At 39.9% G+C, this 22,996-nt stretch overlaps 1 protein-coding gene across 1 annotated transcript in view; it reads left to right on the top strand.

Moving 5' to 3' along the window:
* The first annotated feature begins 3,458 nt into the window (after nt 1–3,458).
* Nucleotides 3,459–22,996, top strand: part of tead1b (TEA domain family member 1b) — a 39,796-nt gene continuing 20,258 nt past the window's right edge. Inside the window, exon 1 of the mRNA XM_053324534.1 lies at nt 3,459–3,683. Coding sequence (XP_053180509.1) covers nt 3,527–3,683 — 157 coding nt within the window. The 5' untranslated portion in view covers nt 3,459–3,526. The remainder of the gene's footprint in view (nt 3,684–22,996) is intronic.

Genomic DNA, 22,996 nt, shown 5'->3' with positions numbered 1-22,996 from the left:
TGTTGTATTTGTTTTTCTTTCTTGGATTTCCTTGATAACTCATGTGGATGATTTTGTGCTTTTAAAGGGTTTAAAATAATGTTTTAGTAGATTTGGCATTATTAAAGCTTTATTGAAAAATACTGGCTGTAACAGAGAAAAAACATCCATCCAAAGTCATAACATTTTCAACAGTACTTAAGCTTTTACAAACACTGCTGTAATTCAACTGTTTGGGCTTGATGAGGATAGAAACAAATATTTTCTTCAGAAGCCGATGGTGCTACGAAAATGTAAGCTGGAATTGATTACCAGCGTAGTTCATCATTCGGCTGCGATGAGAGGAGCACATCTAGAAAGAGTCCCTGCCTTTTAGTGGTTGAAATGGGAATTTTTTTCCCCTCCCTCATCAGTTTGTGAGTTAGATTTGCAGCGTCAGCAGTCAGCACACAAAAACGGAATTCAGTAAAAGCTCTCTCTGCTCTCTGGGAGTTTTTTCCCCCCCCAACAGCTTGCTCCCATCCCCCCTTTCCCCCTCATGAACTGACATGCTGGAAGAAACATATGCTACTATTCCCACTTCCTGACAGCTTGTGCTGCTTGAATAGGATCCTGCTCAGGGAGGAAGCAGTTGTCTGGAAAGAGGGGAGAGATTAAGTATAGAGAAAACCTCAATGAACTGTTTGTAAAGGAGGCAAAATATGAAAGTATATTTAATGGTGAATTAAAGGTAAGGACAGTAACAGTTGACATAAAGTCTCAGATTGCTTCTTATTGAAAGTCCAGTCTGGTTTTTTTTTTGGGGGGGGGGGGGGGGGGGGGGGGTTGGCTTGTGCTGGACCAGAGAAAAAAAGTCACAAGTATATCGGTTGTGGATGCATGGGAATAAAGCGGAGGACGGTGTGGTAGTTTCACCTCACACCTCATCTACATTGGCTCTGCAGGGAAAGCAACACGACATAAACACAACAACAGCTGCAGTCCTCTGCCAGTATGCACACTGGATCTGTTCAACCACAGCAGTGATGTGCACCCAGATACAGTCGTGTACTTAAAGATACCCTGTGGAGTTTTTTTCTTTAAAACTGACAGAGTTTCCACTACTGTTTTGCAAGCCTGGTGCCCTGCGGGAACTGAATTGACCCCCACGTCAGGCCTGAGCCTTGGGGAATTAAAAAAAAAAAAAGAAAGTATTTTTAGATGTTTTCTAAACTGTGTCGTTCCAGTAGCAAATCTTTAAGGAATAGCTCAGTATGTAGAGAGTGTGTAGTCGAGAGAATGAGAGAGAGAGAGAGAGAAAGAGAGTGACAGTGAGGCTGTGATGACCAGAGTAGAGAGTACGAAGTTAGCAGTGTAGCTGTGAACAGTGTAGCGTGTGTACAGTTTATGTGTTGGTGAATACATAATGTAATGCATGTAATCGGTGCATGCCCGTCTATCACCAGTAACCTGGTAACACATGGTAAAACATTTTGCTCAGCAACCCCCTGCCCCCATGGTGTGTATTTTTAAAAAAATTTTTTAGACAAGACAATAAATGTGCTGAATTAATTTCCTTCCCAATGAAACATTTGAAGAGATAATAGTTGGAATACTTTGAAATCTACATTATTTGTATACATATTTGCATCAGGTTTTGCTTTTATTGGTGCATTGCTACATGTACTGGCACCATACCACCACCAAAATGAATTAGTGGACACGGCAGGGCTGTGTAACGGTCGTCCTCGTGCTCCCACTTTTTGACATAGCTGCATATTGGTTAAAAACTCCTGTCAAACATAAATCTATGCTTCAGTTGCACAACCAAAGTGTAAGAGCTGCTATGCGCCCAGTATAGACAGGTAGACAGTTTTGCATAGAACAACAGATAACTGCTAGAGACACAAGTCTGGAGTATATACAGTAGAGAGTGCAGTCAGAGACTTTTCTCCTCAGCAAGTGATTCAATGTTTAAATGATCTATTCTGTGCAGTGTTAGACAGTGTGCTTCATACACAGGCATTTACAGGCAAGTTCTGAGAGATAACTTAATAAGGACTTATTATTTTTTAATAGTATGACAACAATTTATAACCTTTGGAAACCAGCACGTAAGTCCTAAAAATATAAACGTAATCAATTTCTACATAATAGGTGGTCCAGGTTCTTACTGGATTTCTCAACACAAAACCGTACCGTGATCTGTTTCTCATGTCATTTAACCACCGTAATAAACTCTTTCAGGCTTTTGAAATTCTGGGTCTGACTCTGCGGCTGCTAACGCCACATTGTGCAGAATTCTTCCAGTCCGCACAGTCCATACTGACCACAGCCCTGCTGAATCTCATTTTACCACACACACTGATATGTTTGCTCACTTCTGTACATTCATGAAGTTTTAGCTTGTAATGGTAATTTCCTGTAATATGTGGGATAGCTGTTTTATGTTATTAGACATGTAATGTATTCTGCTCTTTATGCCAGTTCAGTTTATTAGCTGCAGATTCACCCAGGAGCTTGTTGGTCTTGTCAATAGCTGCTGGGGAGATGAGACTTTTTCCTGCTGTGTGACCAACTTGGTAAGATACACAAAGGGGGACTGGTCCTTGGATTGTGCCATTCTCTGTAAGCAGTGGTCTTGTTGTGCCTGTAGGTTTACAGCCTCTGCAGCTTGAGTTTCTGATTTTTAAATGCTGTCATGGTGTGATGACTGTAGCACTGTTTTTTGTTTTATTTCATGTATACATGATAATCTTGCAGGACATGAATGATTATTGAGGAGATTCTTGCCTCACAGTTGCTGTTACACACATTTATACCCGGAAACTTCCAAGTACGACCACAGTCTTACCTGCTGGCTATTGAGGAGTTTGGGGTGGAGTACCTTTGCTCAAGGGCAAGTGCTTCAATTTTCATTTCCCCTTTGGATTTATTCTGCTGCTCCACAAATCAAACTGTCATTTTATGAGCAAATTCCTAGTGTCCTTTTATTACAGTTTGTAGAAAGGTATGAAGATAAAAGCAGTTACACAGGTGATGAATTACAGTAAAGGCTTGATTTCGACCAGTACAGGGTTTATAAAACGTTGACATAGAGGTTCAATCTGTTCACTCCATGACCCACCTGTGTTTAGACCCACTGATGGAGCTACTCAACAGGGCTACTGTTGAATGGAGACACACCACACACACTGGGTGCATTTCCCATCATATTAGGCATTTATTCGCTCTCTAAATCAGTTTTAAATGTAACCGTCTACTGCATGTGCTGTCATTTCATTAGAAGTTCCACAAGTCCATGAGAGAAAATGTTCAATTGATTAAACCCATAACATCCATTGTAAATCAAGTCAACAACATTCTTGGCGATGTCTATGCTTGTTTGGCTGCTTCTCTCTCTCTTTTTTTTTTGGAAGCAGATGTCCACTGTCACAGAGTGATGGTTTGGTTTGTTTATTGGGAATTCCAGGTCTCTTCCTAATCTGCTCCAGGCTTCAGCTTGGAGAGCCCAACCGCCACGATTGATCCCAGCAGCTGGAGCGGCAGCGAGAGCCCTGCCGAGGACATGGAGAGGATGAGCGACTCGGCAGACAAACCTGTAGACAATGATGCCGAGGGGGTGTGGAGCCCTGACATTGAACAGAGCTTCCAGGAGGCCCTGGCCATCTATCCTCCTTGTGGACGCAGGAAGATCATCTTGTCTGATGAGGGAAAGATGTATGGTGAGTACAGATGGGGAGTGTGCATGCCTAAGTTTAAATCCAGTCTTGATCTGTGTATTTGTGTGTTTTTGTTAAAGCTGGAACTGGAAGGAGCTTAACGGGGGAAATGCATCAGTACATGAGTAATGTAATACAAGACTCGATCTCAGATTAACCTGTGATGTGTTCTCTGATGGTGGCCTTACAGACGCCACTCTGGTTCACAGAAGTGCAAGTTTATAAGTAAAGCAGCATGAACTATTAGTCAGTAGCAGATGGTACTGCGGCTGCCACCAGCTGTGCCCCCTCTCCTCCCTCCACTTCCCCCATTCCTGGCTGGGTGATGTCATGGAAAGAGGGAATATTTTCTCTCTGTGGTGTTGGACTGTCTCACAGCCTGTCAGTGTCAAGTGAAAGCAGAAAGCCCCTCAGAGCATTCGCTTGCAGCTGTCATGTGACCCCTCCGGCCAAACAAAATGTAAATTCTAGGAGTTGCAGTGAAAACCCCCTCAGCTGCCACTACAAAGATTTGGGCTCAGACAACAGGACCCTCCCCACTGTCTCTTCCTCCGTTTTCGATTAAAGCATGACAATTCAGTTTTTTGTAGTTAGAAATGAGCAGCGGTAAATGCAGGCCTCACTGTTATTCAGTGGACATCTTTAATATGATGCAAATGTTCAGCTCTCTAGTAGTCTGTGACATTGACATTATACATATTCTCTCAAATATACTATTTTTGTCAATTTTTGGATAATGTGGGAAATTAAGCTCTTCTCATTAATCAGATTAGGTAGATAAATGGATAAAAATGTATTTTAACAGGCATTAACATACACTAGGATTAAAGCAACCAACATACCTCATGAAAATAGCTTACAGACTAAAAGAATAATTCAAACTGAATCATGTATTCTTTCTTTGGGTTATAAAAGAAAAAGCATGTATACTATGGGTCTTGATTGCGTAAGATGCTGTAGTTTTAAACGCACAATAACAAAACCTTTTTTTTGTTTTTGTTACTGTGGCTTTAATCTCTCTCTTCAAATCAGAGACTACAGGTTTTAACAGAGGTTCATCCTCCCAGATGTGTTCTGTATCCGTCTCATCGGTATCCTTGGACTGGCTCTTACTGTTACTGAGTCAGACCTGTTAGACACAACAGTGAAATGATTTTCTTACATTTTTAGGTGTGGACACCGAGGGGATATTGAAACACATGTTTCCATGCTGTAAGATTGTGGCAGAATGTCTGTGTTGTCTGTGGAAAGAGCTGTAGGAAGACAGGAGAGCTACATTTTATTTATTTATCTTTTGGAGATTAAAGGCAGATTTGTGGATGCAGTCCTCTTTCTTATCATATCTGAGTTTGTTGGGACCATGTAACAGGGAACAGATTGAAATCAGTCTGATGTATGTGTGCTTTTTCTGGATGCTTGTTGTTCAGCCACGCAACTGTTGCAGAAGCACAGTGCCAATCCCATCATGACGTGAACTAACAATTCCCCAAAAACCAGGAATGCATAAAAGATGACACGGGTCTTTCTAGGAGAAAAAAGCAGCTATGTTTAATTTAGAATAGACAGTGTCAGGTCATTACTAGACCACACTGTTTAAGAAATATCAAATTAGAGGAACAGTACAGGGAACCTTGCATAGTGTGATTGCTTATAAGTGTGTGTATGTATGCACAGTCACATATGTAAATAGTCACTGGGTCATTTTAGATCTAGAAATGTTGTGCTGTTGAATGTTGTTTTGTGGCAAAGTGACATTCAGAGCATCAGGACTATCCAGTAGTATGGTGTTGATGCCTTCACCCATTGTGAATTTATTCCAACCAAATCCTACAAATCACAGACAATCACAATAGAGCCATGACCACTTAAATTACCTTTTTTAATCCATTGAGGAATGATAGGAATGTAATTGAACTCCTTTTTTCCCCTTTTCAGTGATCTTACACAATGTTCTCTGAAGGTATATTTGACTCAGGTGTTCATTTTCTTACTCTTGTGTTTGTCAACATAAGCAAATGAAAAATAAATGTTCCCACATTCTTGCTAGGGCAATATTGACAGTGTTAGATATTTTTTAACCCCTGCCTCCCTCTGAATAAAAACTTTCAGTTATCAGTTGCCAAAACAAATATATGGTTTGTTGTGTAAAGCGGTTATGTACCAGGGAAAAGGGCGTTTTGCATCTTACTGCTCTTATAGAGTATTTTTTGCTTTTCCAGAACCACCATGTCTGACAGGTGAACCCAATCTCGTACCTTCTTTGCTTAATACCAGGCTTTGAGTCTAACATCTGTTATAAAATCAGTCAGATGTATAGATTTAGCTTTACTAGTTAAAGGTGTAGTAAGCGATAATAATCCAATACATTTTTTTGTCAAAATCACAGAATCTCTCCTCACTATCTGCTAGCTGTCCCCTCTAAGTGTGCGCTGAAAAAAAGTCTGGTTTCAATACACAGCCTGGCTCTGAGATTCAGCAGATAAACATTTGGCTCGGCGTGAGCCACCACAACAATGCAGCCAATCAGAGACAGGTAGCGTTCATGCGCGTTCACGGTCAGACAGAGGGGGGAGGAGAGTGTATGCAGTCGGAGCGAGAAACGTCTGTTACAAACATAGTTGAGAAGGAGAGGTGTCTGAGAAACATCCGGAGTGGAGAAGGTTAGAAAAACAAAACATATAAAAGAGGCACTTTGACCAGACAAGGACCCGCGGACACATCGTTGTGGTTTTCTGACCGTGGAGGGACCGACGGAGACCCGGCGGAAGGTCCGATGGAGCTCCGGCAGAGGACCAGAGAGTGAAGGCGGACGCTGCTCTGCCGGACAGGTGAGTAACATCAGCTCTGCTTCACATAAACTGTAACATTACTTACTGACATTCAACTCACTGTCTAGTTAGTCAGGATATGTTGTTGTGATGTTAGCTGTAAAGTAGCAGAGTTGTTACTACGGCTGTTTCACGTTCTGCACGTTAGCTTTGCAGCTAACATTAGCAGCGTGCTACAACGTAGCTGCTGTGCATCTCGCTGTGTATCTGGTGTTTGTTCACTGCTTTCAAACTGTTTACAGTCATTAAGACATAAGCACAGGTTTGCCATCACAATAAGATTATTTTGAGTGATACACGGACCAACATGCTGTTATCATTAGCTTCAACTCTGGTCACTGTACTGTAAAATCAACCTGAACAGCTAACTCCTGCTAGTTTTTGCTCCGTTGTGTTTTGTTAAATAAACAGATTGATACACAGATAAACAGATTTACTTTATTAATCCAAAATTTGGAAAATCGAGATTTAGAGCAGCAGGATATCCAGGCATTGCAGGGGAAAAGAAAACACAGTAAATCAACACTAGACAATAGAAATGTATGTCTGTAAAAAAACAATAGCTCAATACAAAAATACAATTTTGAAAAACTGCATGTTGTTACTTAGATTATGTTTAATATGACGTTTGTTTAACTCAACTGAAAAAATCAAGGCCTGGTGATTTCCAAAAACAAAAATAAAATCAGCACATATTTTCTCCACACAGATGTTACAATCCAACTGTCTATGAATGTTTAACATTGCACATTACTGTAGCCATCACGCCACATTCTTCTAAATTATCCAGTAACAATGGCATAAGACTAATAATGGGTCTGTATTTATTCTTTTTAAAGGCATCCTAGACACAGACATGATGTCAGCTCCAGAAACCTCCCAACCTCTAATCCTGTAGCCCAGCTTCTCAGACATGGACCCTGCTTATCAGACCTGTAGCCTGCTCCTCAGACCTGGACCCTGCTCTGCTCAGCACTCCCCTGGATTCTTCTCTAGACCTGCTCGGCTCCAGCTCTGCTCCCTTCAGCCTATTCCCCTCAATAAATGTATTTTCCTTCAACCGTGCCTCCTCTCCTCTCTGTCACACTTACAGTAATAAGCTTCAACTAACAACTGAGTATCGAATTATGTAAGACTTTATCAGAGGTGGGTAGTAAAGAGTTACATTTACTCCTTTACATTTACTTGAGTAAGTTTTTGAAAAAATTATACTTCTAGGAGTAGTTTTAAATCAGTATACTTTTTACTTTTACTTGAGTAGATTTGTGAAGAAGAAACTGTACTCTTACTCCGCTACATTAGGCTACATTGAGCTTGTTACTTTTCTTTTTACCTCTTGGGTATTCTACGCGTCATTATTTGTATCCCCCCGCGTACGCATCATTTTAATGTTTTATTTTGACAGAGTGAGAGAGACCTACAAAGTGAATAAGAAAAATTTATAAAATATAAATACAATAGAATACAGTAAAATTGTCTGGGTGAAGGATCTCCACACACAGCAGCTTGGTATCACTACTCTACTGTCTAAGTGCTTCATGTTGGAGGGAATCTGCATCTCCGGCAGAAACACCAGGCTGGCTGAACCTGGACAGGGTGAAGTGATGCTGTAGGCCGGGTCACCAGGTGATGAAGACAGTAGGTTGAACACCATGCTTGGGTCCCTCATCAGACAGCGTGAAGCAGCTGATGAGACTGCTCAAGGTTCAGGTCCTGAATTATCTCCTGAAATGAGAAAATTATTAACATTTCATTAGTGTTCATAAATCAGATTTTATTATGATAAGATGCAGTTTTCACATTATAGGTAGAGCCAGTGTCAATCCAGGGGTAATGCTGTTACAGTGATGTAATCTGGTTTTATTTCACAGGATAGGGGTATTTATGGAGGGAATTTATGAAATAATACAAGCAAGCAAAGAAACACTTACTCAGTTGTAAGACTCTGAGCCTGCAGCGTCTGCTCACCTGTAGCTCTCCTAGTTTCAGGCTCATGGAACTGGTTGAACTTTGACCTCTGCCTTTTCCTCCCCCGCCAGGGACAGAGCTGCACCATGATAATAATGACACATAAATAACATCGGACATATTACCTGTAAACTTAGTATAAATATGTGATTTACTACAGGAGACATATATATCATGCTATTTCCCTCTAAATAACACTCCACTGTGTGACGTTACTCTTCCCGTCTATCTTCTTACATCATAACTGATATTAATAATATAAATAATATCAGAGTAGGCCGCTGTAATGAAGTTTTCTTCCTAGATCTTTTCAAATTCTTAATAAACAACATCACTAACATGACGTGCATCATTGACGGTAGAATAGAGGTTAGTTACTGTGAAGCTAGTAGCGTTAGCAACAATGCTAACATCATTTATACATAGGCTGATGGGGAGGTTTGTTTTGGGTTTCACTCAAATATCAACAACTTTTCTCCTCGGTTTCCCCCACATCACTTACTATACCTTTAAAGAACTAATAATATTTTTAAACATGGAAATATTACCCTGGGTGCTTGTCCCTATAAAAACCAAGATACTTTCATTTCCATGTGAATATATATTTTTTGTTGTATGCCTCAGATTTCCATCTATGAGTTGCTCTTTAGTGATGTATACTGTGCACTTCTTTGGAATGCCATCAGAGATGATAAGTAACCAATTAAGTGGCCCTCCATGCAACTGCAAGGGATTGATTTGTCTAAAACATCTAGTGATTTGTCTTTTAAAAGAAGGGCTCTGCTAACAGTGGTGAGGCTGATATGACGCTTTAATCCAGGTCTATAGGGTTTATAACAGCCACAGACAGACGACACACAAAACCTCTCAAGGCATCTAAGATGAAAGTTGGCTACAAGGAGACCGGTATTTTGTAGTTGAGAGACTCAGGGGATGGCATAGTGTTCCATACACAGAGCTCATCACAAGAGGAGCTGCCCTGAGTGCCCTTAAGCCCTTTGTTATCCTGGGCTAGAGTGCAGTTAATTAGCAACAGTCTCTATAGCAACTGTGTAGTGGTATAAAACAATTTCTAATTTCTGCTTCTTAGCTTATTGTGGTGTTTACCTGAAGTGTTTTGGATGTGCTGAGACCAGTGTTGACTGGCACTGTGCCCATTCTCTGAGGCTAATTGTAACTGCGATTGAAGACACTACATCTGCATAGTCTACTGCATCACCCGGACACTTGCCATGGCCCCAGAGTTTACTTAGGAGAATATTTTAGGAAAAGGGAAATAGGGGGCACTGGCCCCTAGCCAAAGGCCTAAGACTCTGCACTTGCATAATTCACCTGCTGTGCTAGGCTGCATTCATTTATCCCAGAAATAGAGTTGATAAATGAAACAACACGCTTCACTCAAATTGTATGTTTATTCATTGAGTTATGTATTTGCACTTGCCCCGCAAGCGAAATGACATTGGTAAATTTTTCTCAGTTACTGTTGGAAAAAAAGGCAAGAACTGATTTCTATTCCATCTGCCGACAAATAAATATGTAAATACATACTCTACTTGTAGTCTATACCACATGGTGTTTTTCTAGCTTTTCCTTCTAAAGAGGGAAAACCACCATTTGTATTTGATGCCAGAGCTTGAAACTCCTTTCTAACAATTATGATGGAGACCTTTCATGGGAATTTCAAACCACTATTTTGTGCCTGTGTCTTATCTTGTTCTGATAAATAGCAGTGAGGCTGCAACTAAGGAGTATTTCTCTGATTGATTAACTTACTGATTAGGTTTATGTTTGATCGATTAATCATTTGTTCAATAAAACCGGAAAAAATGTCTATAATTACATCATGGAGTCCATGGTGACGTCCTTAAGGTCTTACTTTGTCCAACCAATCCTAAATCTCAAAATATTACATTTACAGTAATGTCAAAGCAGCAGATTCTCAAATTTGAGACCCTCGAACCAGCAAATATTTTGCATTTTTACTTTAAAAATTAACGATTATTCAAAGATCATCGTAGTTGCAGATTCATTTCCTTTCCATAGATTAATAGATTACAGCTCTAAACAGCAGCATACCAGTAAATGCATATATTTATTTTAAAAATGAAATATGCAGTCAAATCCTTACGTGTTGTAATGTTCACCTTACAGGCGACATGATGCTTCCATCCTCACGTGTCTTTTGATGTAAAGCTTTTCCTATTACCACTCTACTGTTTGCTCTGCCATCTCGTCAGTGATCCAGCCTAGACCCCTCCTGTGGGAACTAAGTGGCACTTGGTTTGCAGAGATGCCAAGGATGAGTTAGATATAATGAGCAGACCTGGCTTGCCCCCGATGGCCCAACACTGTGCTCCTCTGGGGCTCATCTCACCGGGCCGAGCATGCTCTGAGACAGAGCGAGCGGACCTGATCCTCCCTGCTGGGCGGATAATGAGGAATTCTGGGATCAGCTCAGGCTCCCCGAGTCACCTGCATTCACTCAGAATGGAGTGTGAGGAACTTCATTGCAGGAGAGGCATCACACACCTCCAGAATAATCCCTCATTTGTTACCCTGCCATTGTCAGTGTAAGACTACTGTGTTTTCACACACGGTAGTGAAAAAAGTCCAATTATTGTATTTCTTCCTCAAAAGGAGAAACTGTCGAAAGTGTAAATAGTATTGATGCAGGTATGATGAAGGGAGGAAGAAGTCATCCTGAATAAGGAATCAAGATTTGAAGGTTGGGTTGTGACAAACTGGTCTTATTCATTACGGGTCTATGGAGATGTCTTATACTTCTCTCAGCCTGACACAGTGATGAGGATCAAACATGTCTTTGGTTTATCGAAATGGGTCAACAAGCATGAAGTGACCTGGTTTTATGTCCCTGCTTCTGATTAGGGTGGCACATGTTAGACAATAATGCGCTGAAAAGGTGTATCTATTAATGACATTTATACATTATTTCATGTACAGTAACTGAGAGACAATGAGAGAGATTTTGAGCAAAAACTAAATAGAAACTGACACTCAGTTTTATATTGATGTTATTCTTTGTAATGTTCCAGTCTAGCAGGTGATTTAAAAGCATGTGTGAGAAAGAGCGTCATTCATGAGGTATGAAAGGTTTGTCAGTTGTCACTTCTTGTCTCTCCAGCACAATGAAACACTAATTTCGACTGATGTTTTATTCAGGGCTCAACTGTAATTCATATATTATATATTTTCATGAAATTTAGGGCCCACGACTAATGATTATTTTGGTCATCGATTAGTCTGATGATTATGTCCTTGGTAAATTGATTGTTTGGTTAAAAAAATAAATCAAATAGATTCACCTTTTCAAAAAAATTTTTTGCTGATTAGTTTTCTGTCAATCAACTAATCGATTAATCAAGTATTTGTTGCAGCTCTAATGTGATCTTTTACTGTCTCTTGTTACTTTTTATTTTTGCTTCTGTTGTTTTACACCTCTGGCCAGAGAGAGGAAAACAAATGAGATGTCCAGTAGACACTAGTCAGTGTTTGGACAACAGGTGACAGAAAAATCCAGATTATAGATAATATGAGGTCTTGTTGATTTCACTGTACTCATTTTGCTTGATTCAGTTTCTTCATATCTTTATAAACCATGTGTGTTTCCAAGATGCTCCGAGAATGTGCACTTAATGAAACTCAGCCCCAAAATGGATCCACATTTAGAGCTGCGCTGTTGCTGAGCAGCAGAATTGATTGTGAAGTGCATATTAGATAGATGGATGGATGATGTACTTTATTGATCCCAAATTGGAAAATTCTTGTGTTACAGCAGTAGGTTATCCAGGATTTGCACGGACACTGTAAATACACACTCAACTTCAATACTAGAAGAGAGGAAAATACATCTTTCGAAAAATAAACAAACAACAACCTCAATACAAGAATATAAGAAAAAACCTTAGCATACACTATAAATATTATAAAATATAAACATATGATAACATATACATCGGTCAAGTGTGCAAAGTTGTTGAAGTTTTAAAAATGCAATGAGGTAGAATAGGAGTATTAAGATGGGCAAAGTTACTGAAGGAACAAAACTGAGTAAAGTTTAGTTGAGACAGAAACTATTAGGATGAGGGTTCTGAGAGTTCTCCGTTAGACAGACAACAGGCGTTGGAGAGAGTAATTGCTTGGGACAGGAAAGATCTCCTGTATTGGTTCCTGTGACAGTGAAGCTGAACCAGTCTGTTAAAGAAAGTTCTCGGCTGTCTGTCCAGTAGGTTGTGGAGAGGTTGGTCAGGATTATTCATAATGGATCCTTTACACCACCATTTTAAAGATGTTTGGTTTGCACCCAATTACGGAGCTGGCCTTCTTAATCAGTTTATTAAGTCTGTTGGTGTCGCCGGCTCTAATGCTGCACCCCCAGTTAGACCAGTGGGCAGGGGAGCAGGATTTCAGCAAAGTACAGTGAACTGGCCACAACAGACTAGTAGAAGTACTGTACTGTTCTTCTTTCCAACATCTTGTAGCACACGTTGAAGTATCTCAGCTTCCTCAGGAAATACATTCTGCCCCTCCTCTTCTTAAATACAGCCTCAATGTTGGTCTTCCAGTTCAGTCTGATGTTGATGTGAACGCCCAGGTACTTGAAGTCCTCCAACATGCCAAAATCTTCTCCCAGAATACACAGGGGTTGTTTAACCGTCCTCTTCCTTCTCAAGTCAGTCACCAACTCTGTGGTCTTGGTGAAATTCAGAAGCAGATGACTTCTTCCAGACCACTCAACAAAAGTGTCCTCTGTACTCCTCCATCTGCCTATCACTCATACACCCAACCACTGCAGTGATGTCAAATGACTTCTGCAAATGAGTTCAGAGTTATACTGAAAGTCTGAGGTTTGCAAGGGAGACAGCACACTCCCCTGTGGAGCTCCTGGACGACTCTCCATCATTTCAATCAGAGCTCTGGACTTGTTATCCCTCATTGCTGGAAGCTTCTCCCTCAGTACCAGTGGCCAAGTTCAGTCTCTCCAGCACCATCATCACAAGAGATGTAAGGGAAACTAGTTAATCGTCATTGAGGCCAGATGGAGTCATCTTCTTGGGATCAGGAACCAGGCAGAATTTCTTCCACAGCACTGATATCTTCTCCTGGTTCAGGCTCAGGTTGAAGGTGTCGCAGAGTAGCAGACATCTGACTACAACATATCATTTCATGGCAGTCTGATCAGGGGTCAGATTTCAGCTCTTAAGTTGTGTCCATGTTGTGATGACCAACCAAAACATGTTGTTACTCGTGTGAGATTCCTGCCCACAGCCTCATGTTGTGGGGGGTTCACGACTCACAACATGAGGCTCAAAGTGTGAGCAGTACTGATGCTGACCAGGCTGCGAGGTGACATCACTGGAAGAGTGATATAAAGAGTTGATGTTGTGAGGCAGAGATTTTTGCTTGATTTTTTGTTTTGAATTTTGGTGTTAGGTATTCATGATTATCAAATGAACAAAATGTGCAGTGCATCATTATCTGAAAGGGTTGAAGTGGTGTCATTTTACACTTTGAAATGCAAGAAATCAAAATGTCTTTTTCTGGCTCACACCACTGAACACTTTCACAATCTGATGGTGATACTGTATCACCTTAAATTGCTGCCAAATCAAATGTGTTGCATGTTTCTGATTATATATCAATTGTTGTAGAAATTGAGTCCTAGTAGATCTCTAATTTTTACACATTTACAGAAGTACTATAGAAAGAGCCCGGACTACATGATTAGTGAGTCTGATAGTGATTTTCTGACTGTGTGAGTAGAAGTGTTTGCACTGAACAGTTGGATTGCAGGCCTCGGCTCTCTGCCTGCCTGCCTGAATCAGGAGTACACGGGGTGTGTCCCAGCTCTGAGGTCTGTGTGAGGCCCTTTGAGCCAGGCTTCTGGTTTCAGGTTGCATGTTCCCAATTGGCTGCTTTTGTTTGACTAAAACACAGTGAGACACTGGGCTTCTTAAAGATGCAGTGTCACTTTCATGCTCTCTTCAAGAAATCATCTGTTTCATGCTGATTACATCATATCCCATTGATGAAACACTTTTATTCTGATGAGATCATCTCACACTGATGGGACCATTTTGTGTAATCAACATATGAATGGAATCTGAATGCCAGTGTTATTCTCTCATCCAGAGCACAGGGACCTCACTCTAGTGCGAACAGAGACTGTCATCTCTTTCTTTGCTGTTTGTGTTACAGAGAAAGGTCTCTCGACACTGAACAGCATCCCTGGAAACAAAGGAACTGCAGCCACAGCTGTAAAATGATCATACTCAGTGCTGTATTATGGTCTGACCTTATATCCTATATGCCCAATCCTATTTCTTTGTAATATATAATAACATTAAGTGCTTGTTTATGATGTCGTGACTAGCAGGATTGTTTCCACTGTTGAGAGGCATTAACTGTTTGGGACTTCTCCTCTCTTCAAAGTTGGACTCAATTACAACTTTCAGACAAGACTCCCCAAGCTTGTGCTCAGGATGACAAAAGAACGTGAGACATGCAGCCCATCATGACCACAAAGTTTGACTTTTCATTTATACATATTGGCCACAGCCAACATGTCTTCCTTTGTGCTCAGATGCTGAATTGATCCCAAGAGATTGAAAATATTGATTTGACTCAGTTCCTTACTTTGTTGTGGAGAAGGGGGGGTGGGGGGACAGTGCACCTTACTGACTGTTAGCGCCATGTTCACACATTGGACTTGCCACACAACTAGTTCCCCGGGAGACCCATAATTACAGCCGTCCTTTCAGATTAGTCCAGCAGCCTGTCCAACTGTGGCTTCACTCCCTGGTCATTTATTTCATCCCTTTCCCTCTCCTGAGAGGCACACCTCAACACAATGACCAGGCCATCCTCTACAATAATGTATGTGATGATAAACACAGTGGCTCCTAATTGATAGAGTGATTCAGACAAGGGCTGGCTGTGCAAATTGGTCCCCTGTGAGTATATTGCACAGAGTTGGGACTAGCAGGTTTCTGCTCTGGCCTCATTTGAGAGGCGTTGAGCAGGGAGAGAGGAAATAGAATGGGCTGGACCTGCTGGGTGATAAAGAGGCTGTCTTTGCCTGCTCAGCCCCGTCTGAATACAGGCACAGTTCAGCAGAGGTTGGCTGCTGTAATCCTCTCAGTGTCTCCAGGAAGGCTCAGGTTAGTGACCTGCTGCTTTGTGATGTCTTGTAAGATTTTGAGACAACATCTCACCTTTAATCCCCCACTGTTCAACTAACACATTAGCTCAACCGCTCCTTACCCTGCCCCTGCAATAAAACCTTTTATCCAGCTCAATAAGGTCATTTGAAGTTAAGTATTGATTTCTTTTGGTGTCCAGAGAAAAAATGGATTCTTAAAGAGCTGTTAATTACAGTTACACACTGCTTTATAAAAAGAGAACTTAATTTTGCCATGGCTGGATTTTTAAACCCTCAGTGAAATTCACAATGGTCAATTACCTTAAAGATCTAAACAGCTGCAATGTGTGTCGGAAGAGCTTCATTCAGCATACTAACTCTGCAGCTCACAGTGCAACAACATGACTTGATAAATAAACTTGCAGACATTATAGCTGATCAGATTTGTGTTAGTTCTGTTGCTCTGTAAGCTAACACAACGGAAAAAGCTGACAGACAAGCTGTTCTGCTTTCTTAACCAGTAATGCACTATGAGACAGTTCCTGATGATATGGTCAACCATGTTAGGGTTAGGGTTCTGCATCAATAATTATTACGATATATATATATATGTATATATATATAAATAATCCTCAATTTACAGTTTTAAGACTATTCTCCTTTGGGCAGAACCCTAAAGAAACCAGTTGGTTAATTATGGCTTATAATATACAATTATTTATAATAAACACAAATAGGTGATAAATATTCAACAGAACCAACATGGCTTTATGTTAAATAAATAATATAATAAATATGTAAACAACTGCTGTGATTCCCATCACATCAAACATCATGTTTCAAGTGTCTCAGACATTTTACAGGTTTTCACTATTCTTTGAATATTGCAGATTCTTGGCAACGTCACTACAAGTTTTTGCAAGAACGACAAATCTGTCAACTGTCTCAATTGGGGCATTGTTTACTCGAGTCGAGTTTTCGTGTGAGTAGACTACTCTAGACAGATGGTCATTCTGCATTATTGTAAGTGGAAGGGGCCAGAAACATGCGTCAACCACATGCATTTGTTTCTCTGCTGTACGACAGGTTTTTAGTGTAGCGTTTTCAGTAAAGATAAAGGAAAACAAACTAAAAAAATAAGTATTGAAAATAAATCTTATAAATGTATCATCATTATCATCAAAGATTTTCATCAGGAAAATAATCCTTTTATCGCCCAGCCATACTCTGAGGCCAAATGCAGTGGCCCTCTGTGCAAATAGAAGCACATATGATAGAGAATAAAACCTCTGTGTGATGCTGTCATGGTCTCAAAAGAGATAAGTTTTCCTTTTTATCAAATGTACAAAACGTATTCCCACGAAACAGAAAACCCACTCAGTGTCTTGACTCTGAAATTCTCCGGCCTCAGGGAAATGATCTGCTCTTAATTGTAGGCTTTCTTTTGTTTATGCTTTTCTTGTCTAAATGAAGACTGAATAGAGTTGTTTCCTGTGGATATGGGAAGGAACACCCATGTACAGAAATGAAAGAGCCAGTGAGAATTTTATGAGACATTAAAAAGACTGCTCGGTGCTAATTACACTGAAAAGATTACCATAATAATCGCCTTCCAACAAATAAAAAAATGTGTGCCGTTTTAAGTTAATAGCCAAAATACATTTTAAAATGCATCACCACACATACTGCAATAATGAGAAGGTATATTTATGTATGCACAGTGTACTTCCTGATTATTATATTTACAAAATGGGGACCTATACATAGATGCCAATTTTATGAAAAGATAAATAGGCTTGAACTCTTATGTTTCAGCTAGTAGGCATTGGGATTGTGTTTATGTGTGTGTGCGTGCGTGTATGAGTAGAAGGAGGAGGGATTACTATTGTGTCCGAGAGAATAGCTTTGGTGTTTGTGATCACTGTGGCGTCACGCATGCGATGTCTGGCCTTGAAGTCTTTCTTATAGACCCACGCTTGCAATGCGAGGGGCGAACAATACAGGAAGTTAAAACACTTGTAACAGGCAGCTGGTGGGTTGGAGTCAGATGTTGTGATTAGCAGACTTTATCTTGTGACTTCCACAAGAGATCTTGCTGCTGGGTAACTCAGACCTGTATCATTATTATTATTATTGTTACTATTATAATTGTTATTGAATGAAGAGAAAAGGCTCATAAATGCTGGCGCTACACCTTCCTTGGGAAACACCTGCAGGGTCTGGCCAGCTGCAGACCTTTTTATATTTAGTTGTAATTGTTTGAGCTCACTGACACATTGTGTTCTTAACACAGCAGTTGTGCGTGATTTATTCTTGTGATTTTATTTATCAGACAGGAACCTCCCTGTCAGCGTAGTCTTTGGCCTCTCTCAGCCCAGACTAACATAATGCTAAACTGATATCACAGCGTTTTCCCTCCAAAAAGGGCACTGTCAATTTTCTTTCAAGCCACAAGTCACAGGTTCCTCTCCACTTGGCAAGCAGTGGTTTCCCATTGATACTGCAAGTAAAAGGCTTCCTGCCCCTGCCTGCTATTCCCAAAACCTGGGACGAATGCCTTCATATTGTTGGTTTAGTCTATTGTGATGCTAATGGCTGCCTGGGACCCTTGAGTCATCTATCACGGATGACAGGAAAGCTGGAGCCATTGTGTTGGCCCGCTGCACACACACACACACACACACACACACACACACACACACACACACACACACACACACAGGAAAACACATACTGGGCAGACTGGTATACATAACTTTAAAGTGGAAGACACCAGATAAGCAGATTATTGGAGCGACAGTGTAAATGAAATGTTTATTAAAAAGAAACATTTGAATAATTATGAACAGTTGGAAGTTACTAGATTTGGTTTGATTGTATAATTAATTTTCATTATAGATTGTTTATATTTTATTTTATTAATTTATTAATTGTTTAGTCCATTAATAAGAGTAAATGTTCCAAGAGTTCATGGTAACATTGGCATATTGCCTGTTTTATATGATCAACCATCCAAAACCCAAGAATAGTCCATTTGTTATGACACTGATGCAGTGCATAAAAAAATTAATACAGTAGTCAGGTGTGAATGGGAATATACACCAACAATACAAAATAAACTAACATTCACAGATGTTAATCATAATTACTGTAAGAGTAAATAAATGTTCTTTTTTCATTTCAAGAAAAATAAGGGCTACATTGATAAATAAAGTGGATCAATCATATTGGGCTCTTAGATCGTTTATTTTCTGTGCCTTCAGTTTGGATTTTAGCGGGAATGCACAGATTTGTGCTTTGTCTGTAGGTGCTTCACAATTGCCACAGTCTTGGAGAATAAGAGACAAACAGTTTTTTATTGGAAAGTATATTTCTTTGTTTTTTGCACTTAACTTTTGCTCAACAATGTACCTGCAGTCACTTGCTGCTAATGCTGATCTGCTAACGCTACGCCCTCTTTCCAGACATGGGGTCAGATTGTCCATTTAGATTTGTCTCTTTAGACATCTTTTTCTCTGACTCATGCCAGTCAGCAGAGCTCCTGCGCAGAGCGGAGCAGCTAACTGATCGCTGGTTTATTTAAACTTTGTTAATATTAAATATACTGTATTGTGTGTCCGAATTGCACCAAATTTAACATTGCACTCTTTGTGGTCCCCAGCAGTACACCCACCAAGGGTGGAGTCGATCAAATGAAAAATTCAAGAGATATATGAAGGACAAACACACAGACAGAGATTCCTTCCTTTGATAGAGAAATAAAAGAGAGATGAGCAGCAAATCGTCACATTCAAGATTCTTGAACCAGAAAATACTTTGTATTTTTCCTAGATAAATGATCATTTGATGATTTGAGTTTTTGTTTATGGACTAAATTATTTATGGATATATTTATAGATCACTTGTTTCAGAAATTAATTGTTTGATATTTGATATTTAAACAATGCACCAGAGAATGATTAGTCTTTGGACTTTTGGTCGGGATAAAACAAGACATATTGCATCTTGGCATTGAGGAAACAATTTCACCATTTTCTCACATTTTTATGTGATAAGTGTAATTTAAAGAGTGAAGAATTGAAACAAAGCGTAGTTACAGATCTGTCCTTTCAGTCCAGACAGTGTGCTCTCTATGCTGTGAGGATCTGTGTCTCAGGCCCTGCAGAGAGAGTGAGCGAGCAGAGTAGAAGAAGCCACACACTTGCAGGCAATCTGCCGACTGATTCTCAGCCAGGCCCTGCGCTGTCTCATGGCAGAGTGCTGGGCCAGATGTGACTGTGGTTGTGCCTGCATTAGAAAAAAAGTGCTGTTACAGGAAATGGATGCTTTTAAAAAGAGGAAAAGAAAAAAAAACTGGAGCAGAGCAGTAAATTATTGTTCATGTAGCTCAAAGGACGTAACCAAGCCAGTTAAAATGTTTAATATGCCATTACTTAAATTAACCTCTGTGTTTATGTTACACAGGTGCTTGCAGGCTTTAATACTGAATTCAGATACAAGCTTTTGACAAAGGACAAAGGAAAAAAAGCAGTGAAAAATGAATCTGTTGTATGGATTTGCTTGATAATCCCCTCCTTTTCTTCTATATTGATTTAAAAAAATCTATTTAAATGTACAAATTAGGCAGTTGAATCATCACAGGTATTTCTTCTGCAAGACCTGCTGTGGATGAAAATAAGCCTTTGATTGTTTTAGCTTCTGTATCTTCAGATTAAACTGCATTACAACAATATAAAAAGAAAAGCATTTACAAATATACTTTGTGTTACTGTGTGTACATCTGATTGTCTGGTGGTATAGTTTCCCACCATATGAGATTAAAATATTTCCAGTGCAGCTACAACAGAGTTTGATAACACCATCGTTCCCAGCTATCTAAATCATTAGCTGTAAAGGTCAGGTTTTTGTGTCAGTCCCTCAGAATTGAAGAGCAAAGGCTTCTTGCTTCACTCACCATTTTAAACTGATGTTCAGTGGTCATACAAGGTCTAATCCATTGTAAAACAGTCAGGATAAACCAGCCTTAATTGGCTATGAACCAGAATTTAGTGTGAATACAGAATATGTCATGTTCAGAGTAAACATCATGAGTCACTTTTCTTCTATTGGAAATACTGAATCTTTCATACATTTTTGTGCCACAGCTCAGTATCAACAGGATGATTGAAGGAATTGCTGTAAAAGCATGAAGTAACTAAAGGCCCTGTACTGGCTCTAAGAGCTCTTACAGTTAAACTGACTGATGCTTGAACACAGTTATTTGAGGGCATAAATGTATTCTACAGTTAACTACAATGAAGCACACCTTTTGTCAGAGGAGAAGATAATATACTATCTTCTATGCCTCTGGTTCTTTACTACCACCTCAAGATAGTAGTCAAGAAGAAAAGAAGTCAAGGACACAAGCCTCACTTTCTTTCTGTTTCAGGTGGCTGTGTTCACTGAAGAGCAACTTCATAAATGTCAAAGTTTGGTATCATTGGCAGCTCAGATATCATTGACTTTTTCCAGATTTCTGTGTGTCATTGTGAAATATAACAGACATAACACACAAAGTGTAGAAAGTAAGCAGCAACTACATTGCAGAATTACCATAAAGAGCCACTGATGGCCATGAGTCTCATTCAAAAAGCGTCAATTTCTCTGTAAAAATACTAAGTCAATAATTTTTTTTGTAAATACATTTTTTTTCATGGTCCTCTAATCAATTTGTCAGTGGTCATTTTGGAAAAGATTGCTCTGTAAAAAAAGATTTGAAGACCCATAGTAGCTGCTGTGTTTTCTCGACTGGTGCTGTATTTGGCTCCAGGACTCACACTCTAAGCACTAGTGTCATAATATTTCAGTAAGTATACTTGATTATTATAGCCCAAGTTTGCACTGATCGGTGTTTGCAGTAAACTAGCATTAACTTTACCGAGGTAGGAGGGTATGTTTCTAGAGTGAAAGCACCCTGCACTCCTTATTTGGAAGGTCCTGGCTCCAAACATAAAAGATGGCGTCGTCCATAAGGAGCAACTCTGGGCTTCAAACCAGCTCTAATGGTAACATCACACCTCACTACGTCCATCTTTTTATGGTAGAAAGACTGTGTATCAGGTGAAACCATTCAGAGATGTTAAATGTTGTAGTAATCTACCAGTATATGTACCATTGTTTACTTGCTAAATTATCAGCTCACCTGTTAAGTCATATGACTAAATCCTCTTCAGTATTTTTTAAAGAAAAAATGACAGTTCTAACATCTCTTCTCTCTTTGTGAAGTTTTGCTGTGATATTTGATTTAATATTTTTGGGTTTTGGACTGTTGGTTGAACAAAAGCGATCTGAAGACATCATCTTGTGATTTTTTAAATTGTAGTTGGCATCTTTCATTATTTACTGACATTTTATAAAGAAAATAATGAATTGATTAATCAGGAAGATGATCAGCAGTTTAATTTATAATGTAAATAATTGTCAGTCGCAGCCTTACTGCATTTAGATCTTCCCTTTGTTGAAGAGTGGGTCAGCATGCAGATTAGAAGAAGGGGCAAGAAGACAGCAGCTGTATAAAAAGTATGTTTGAAGTCACATTTTAAACTAAGTCACTGTTTTATGTGTTATGGTTGTAAAGTTTAGTTCATAAAATGTTCATTAGACACTGCTGGTCTTATGTAGCTTATGGGATGTTATTTCTGGAGGTGGGATCTCTGAGGTTGGTCCATAGCAGACTGAGACAATACACTCCATTGTTATTCACAACAGAGGGAGTCTGTCGCAGGTTCCACGGAGGAAGGATGCTGATGGCCAAATTGGATTTCTGACTGAATGAGGAATAAGCTACTTGGGGACGGTCTAGGGAAAGTTGAGCCACCATCTCTTTGTGGGGCTGCTGCTGGAGTGCTATTCATATGACTCCTTTAGAGTCATTGAGGTCCAGAAGAGAGTTCACTCTGGCCGGGTGGAAGCTCCTACAGCTGCTGAACAGCATGAGTCTGCTTGGGGGTCACACAATATATATTGAATCCTTTTCTTGCTGCTTTGAGTGACAAGAACACCCCATAAAGAGTTCATTTTCTCACCCCTCTCCAGGCTGTGCTGGAAGTGCAGGACTTTACACAACCTCTGGGAACTGACTCACATGTAGCGTAGATCTTTCAAAAACAATACAAGAAAACATTTTAAACACAGAAAATAGAAAAAGCAAAAAGCAGACAGGACTGACTTCAAGATAACTCTCCAAGAAATCCTGTAAACCCATGAAAATCATACCAGCAACATACTGCATGTCAGCTGTATTTCATATGTATTCATGGTAGGGCTGTAGTCTCCTTGTTGACTGGTCGATTAGTTGGCCGATATGCTGTCGTCCAACCAAA

Source organism: Scomber japonicus, chromosome 1 (assembly GCF_027409825.1).
Source record: "Scomber japonicus isolate fScoJap1 chromosome 1, fScoJap1.pri, whole genome shotgun sequence".
NCBI lineage: Eukaryota > Metazoa > Chordata > Actinopteri > Scombriformes > Scombridae > Scomber > Scomber japonicus.
Note: the sequence above shows the minus strand (reverse complement) of the source record. Positions and strands in the feature narration are given on the sequence as shown.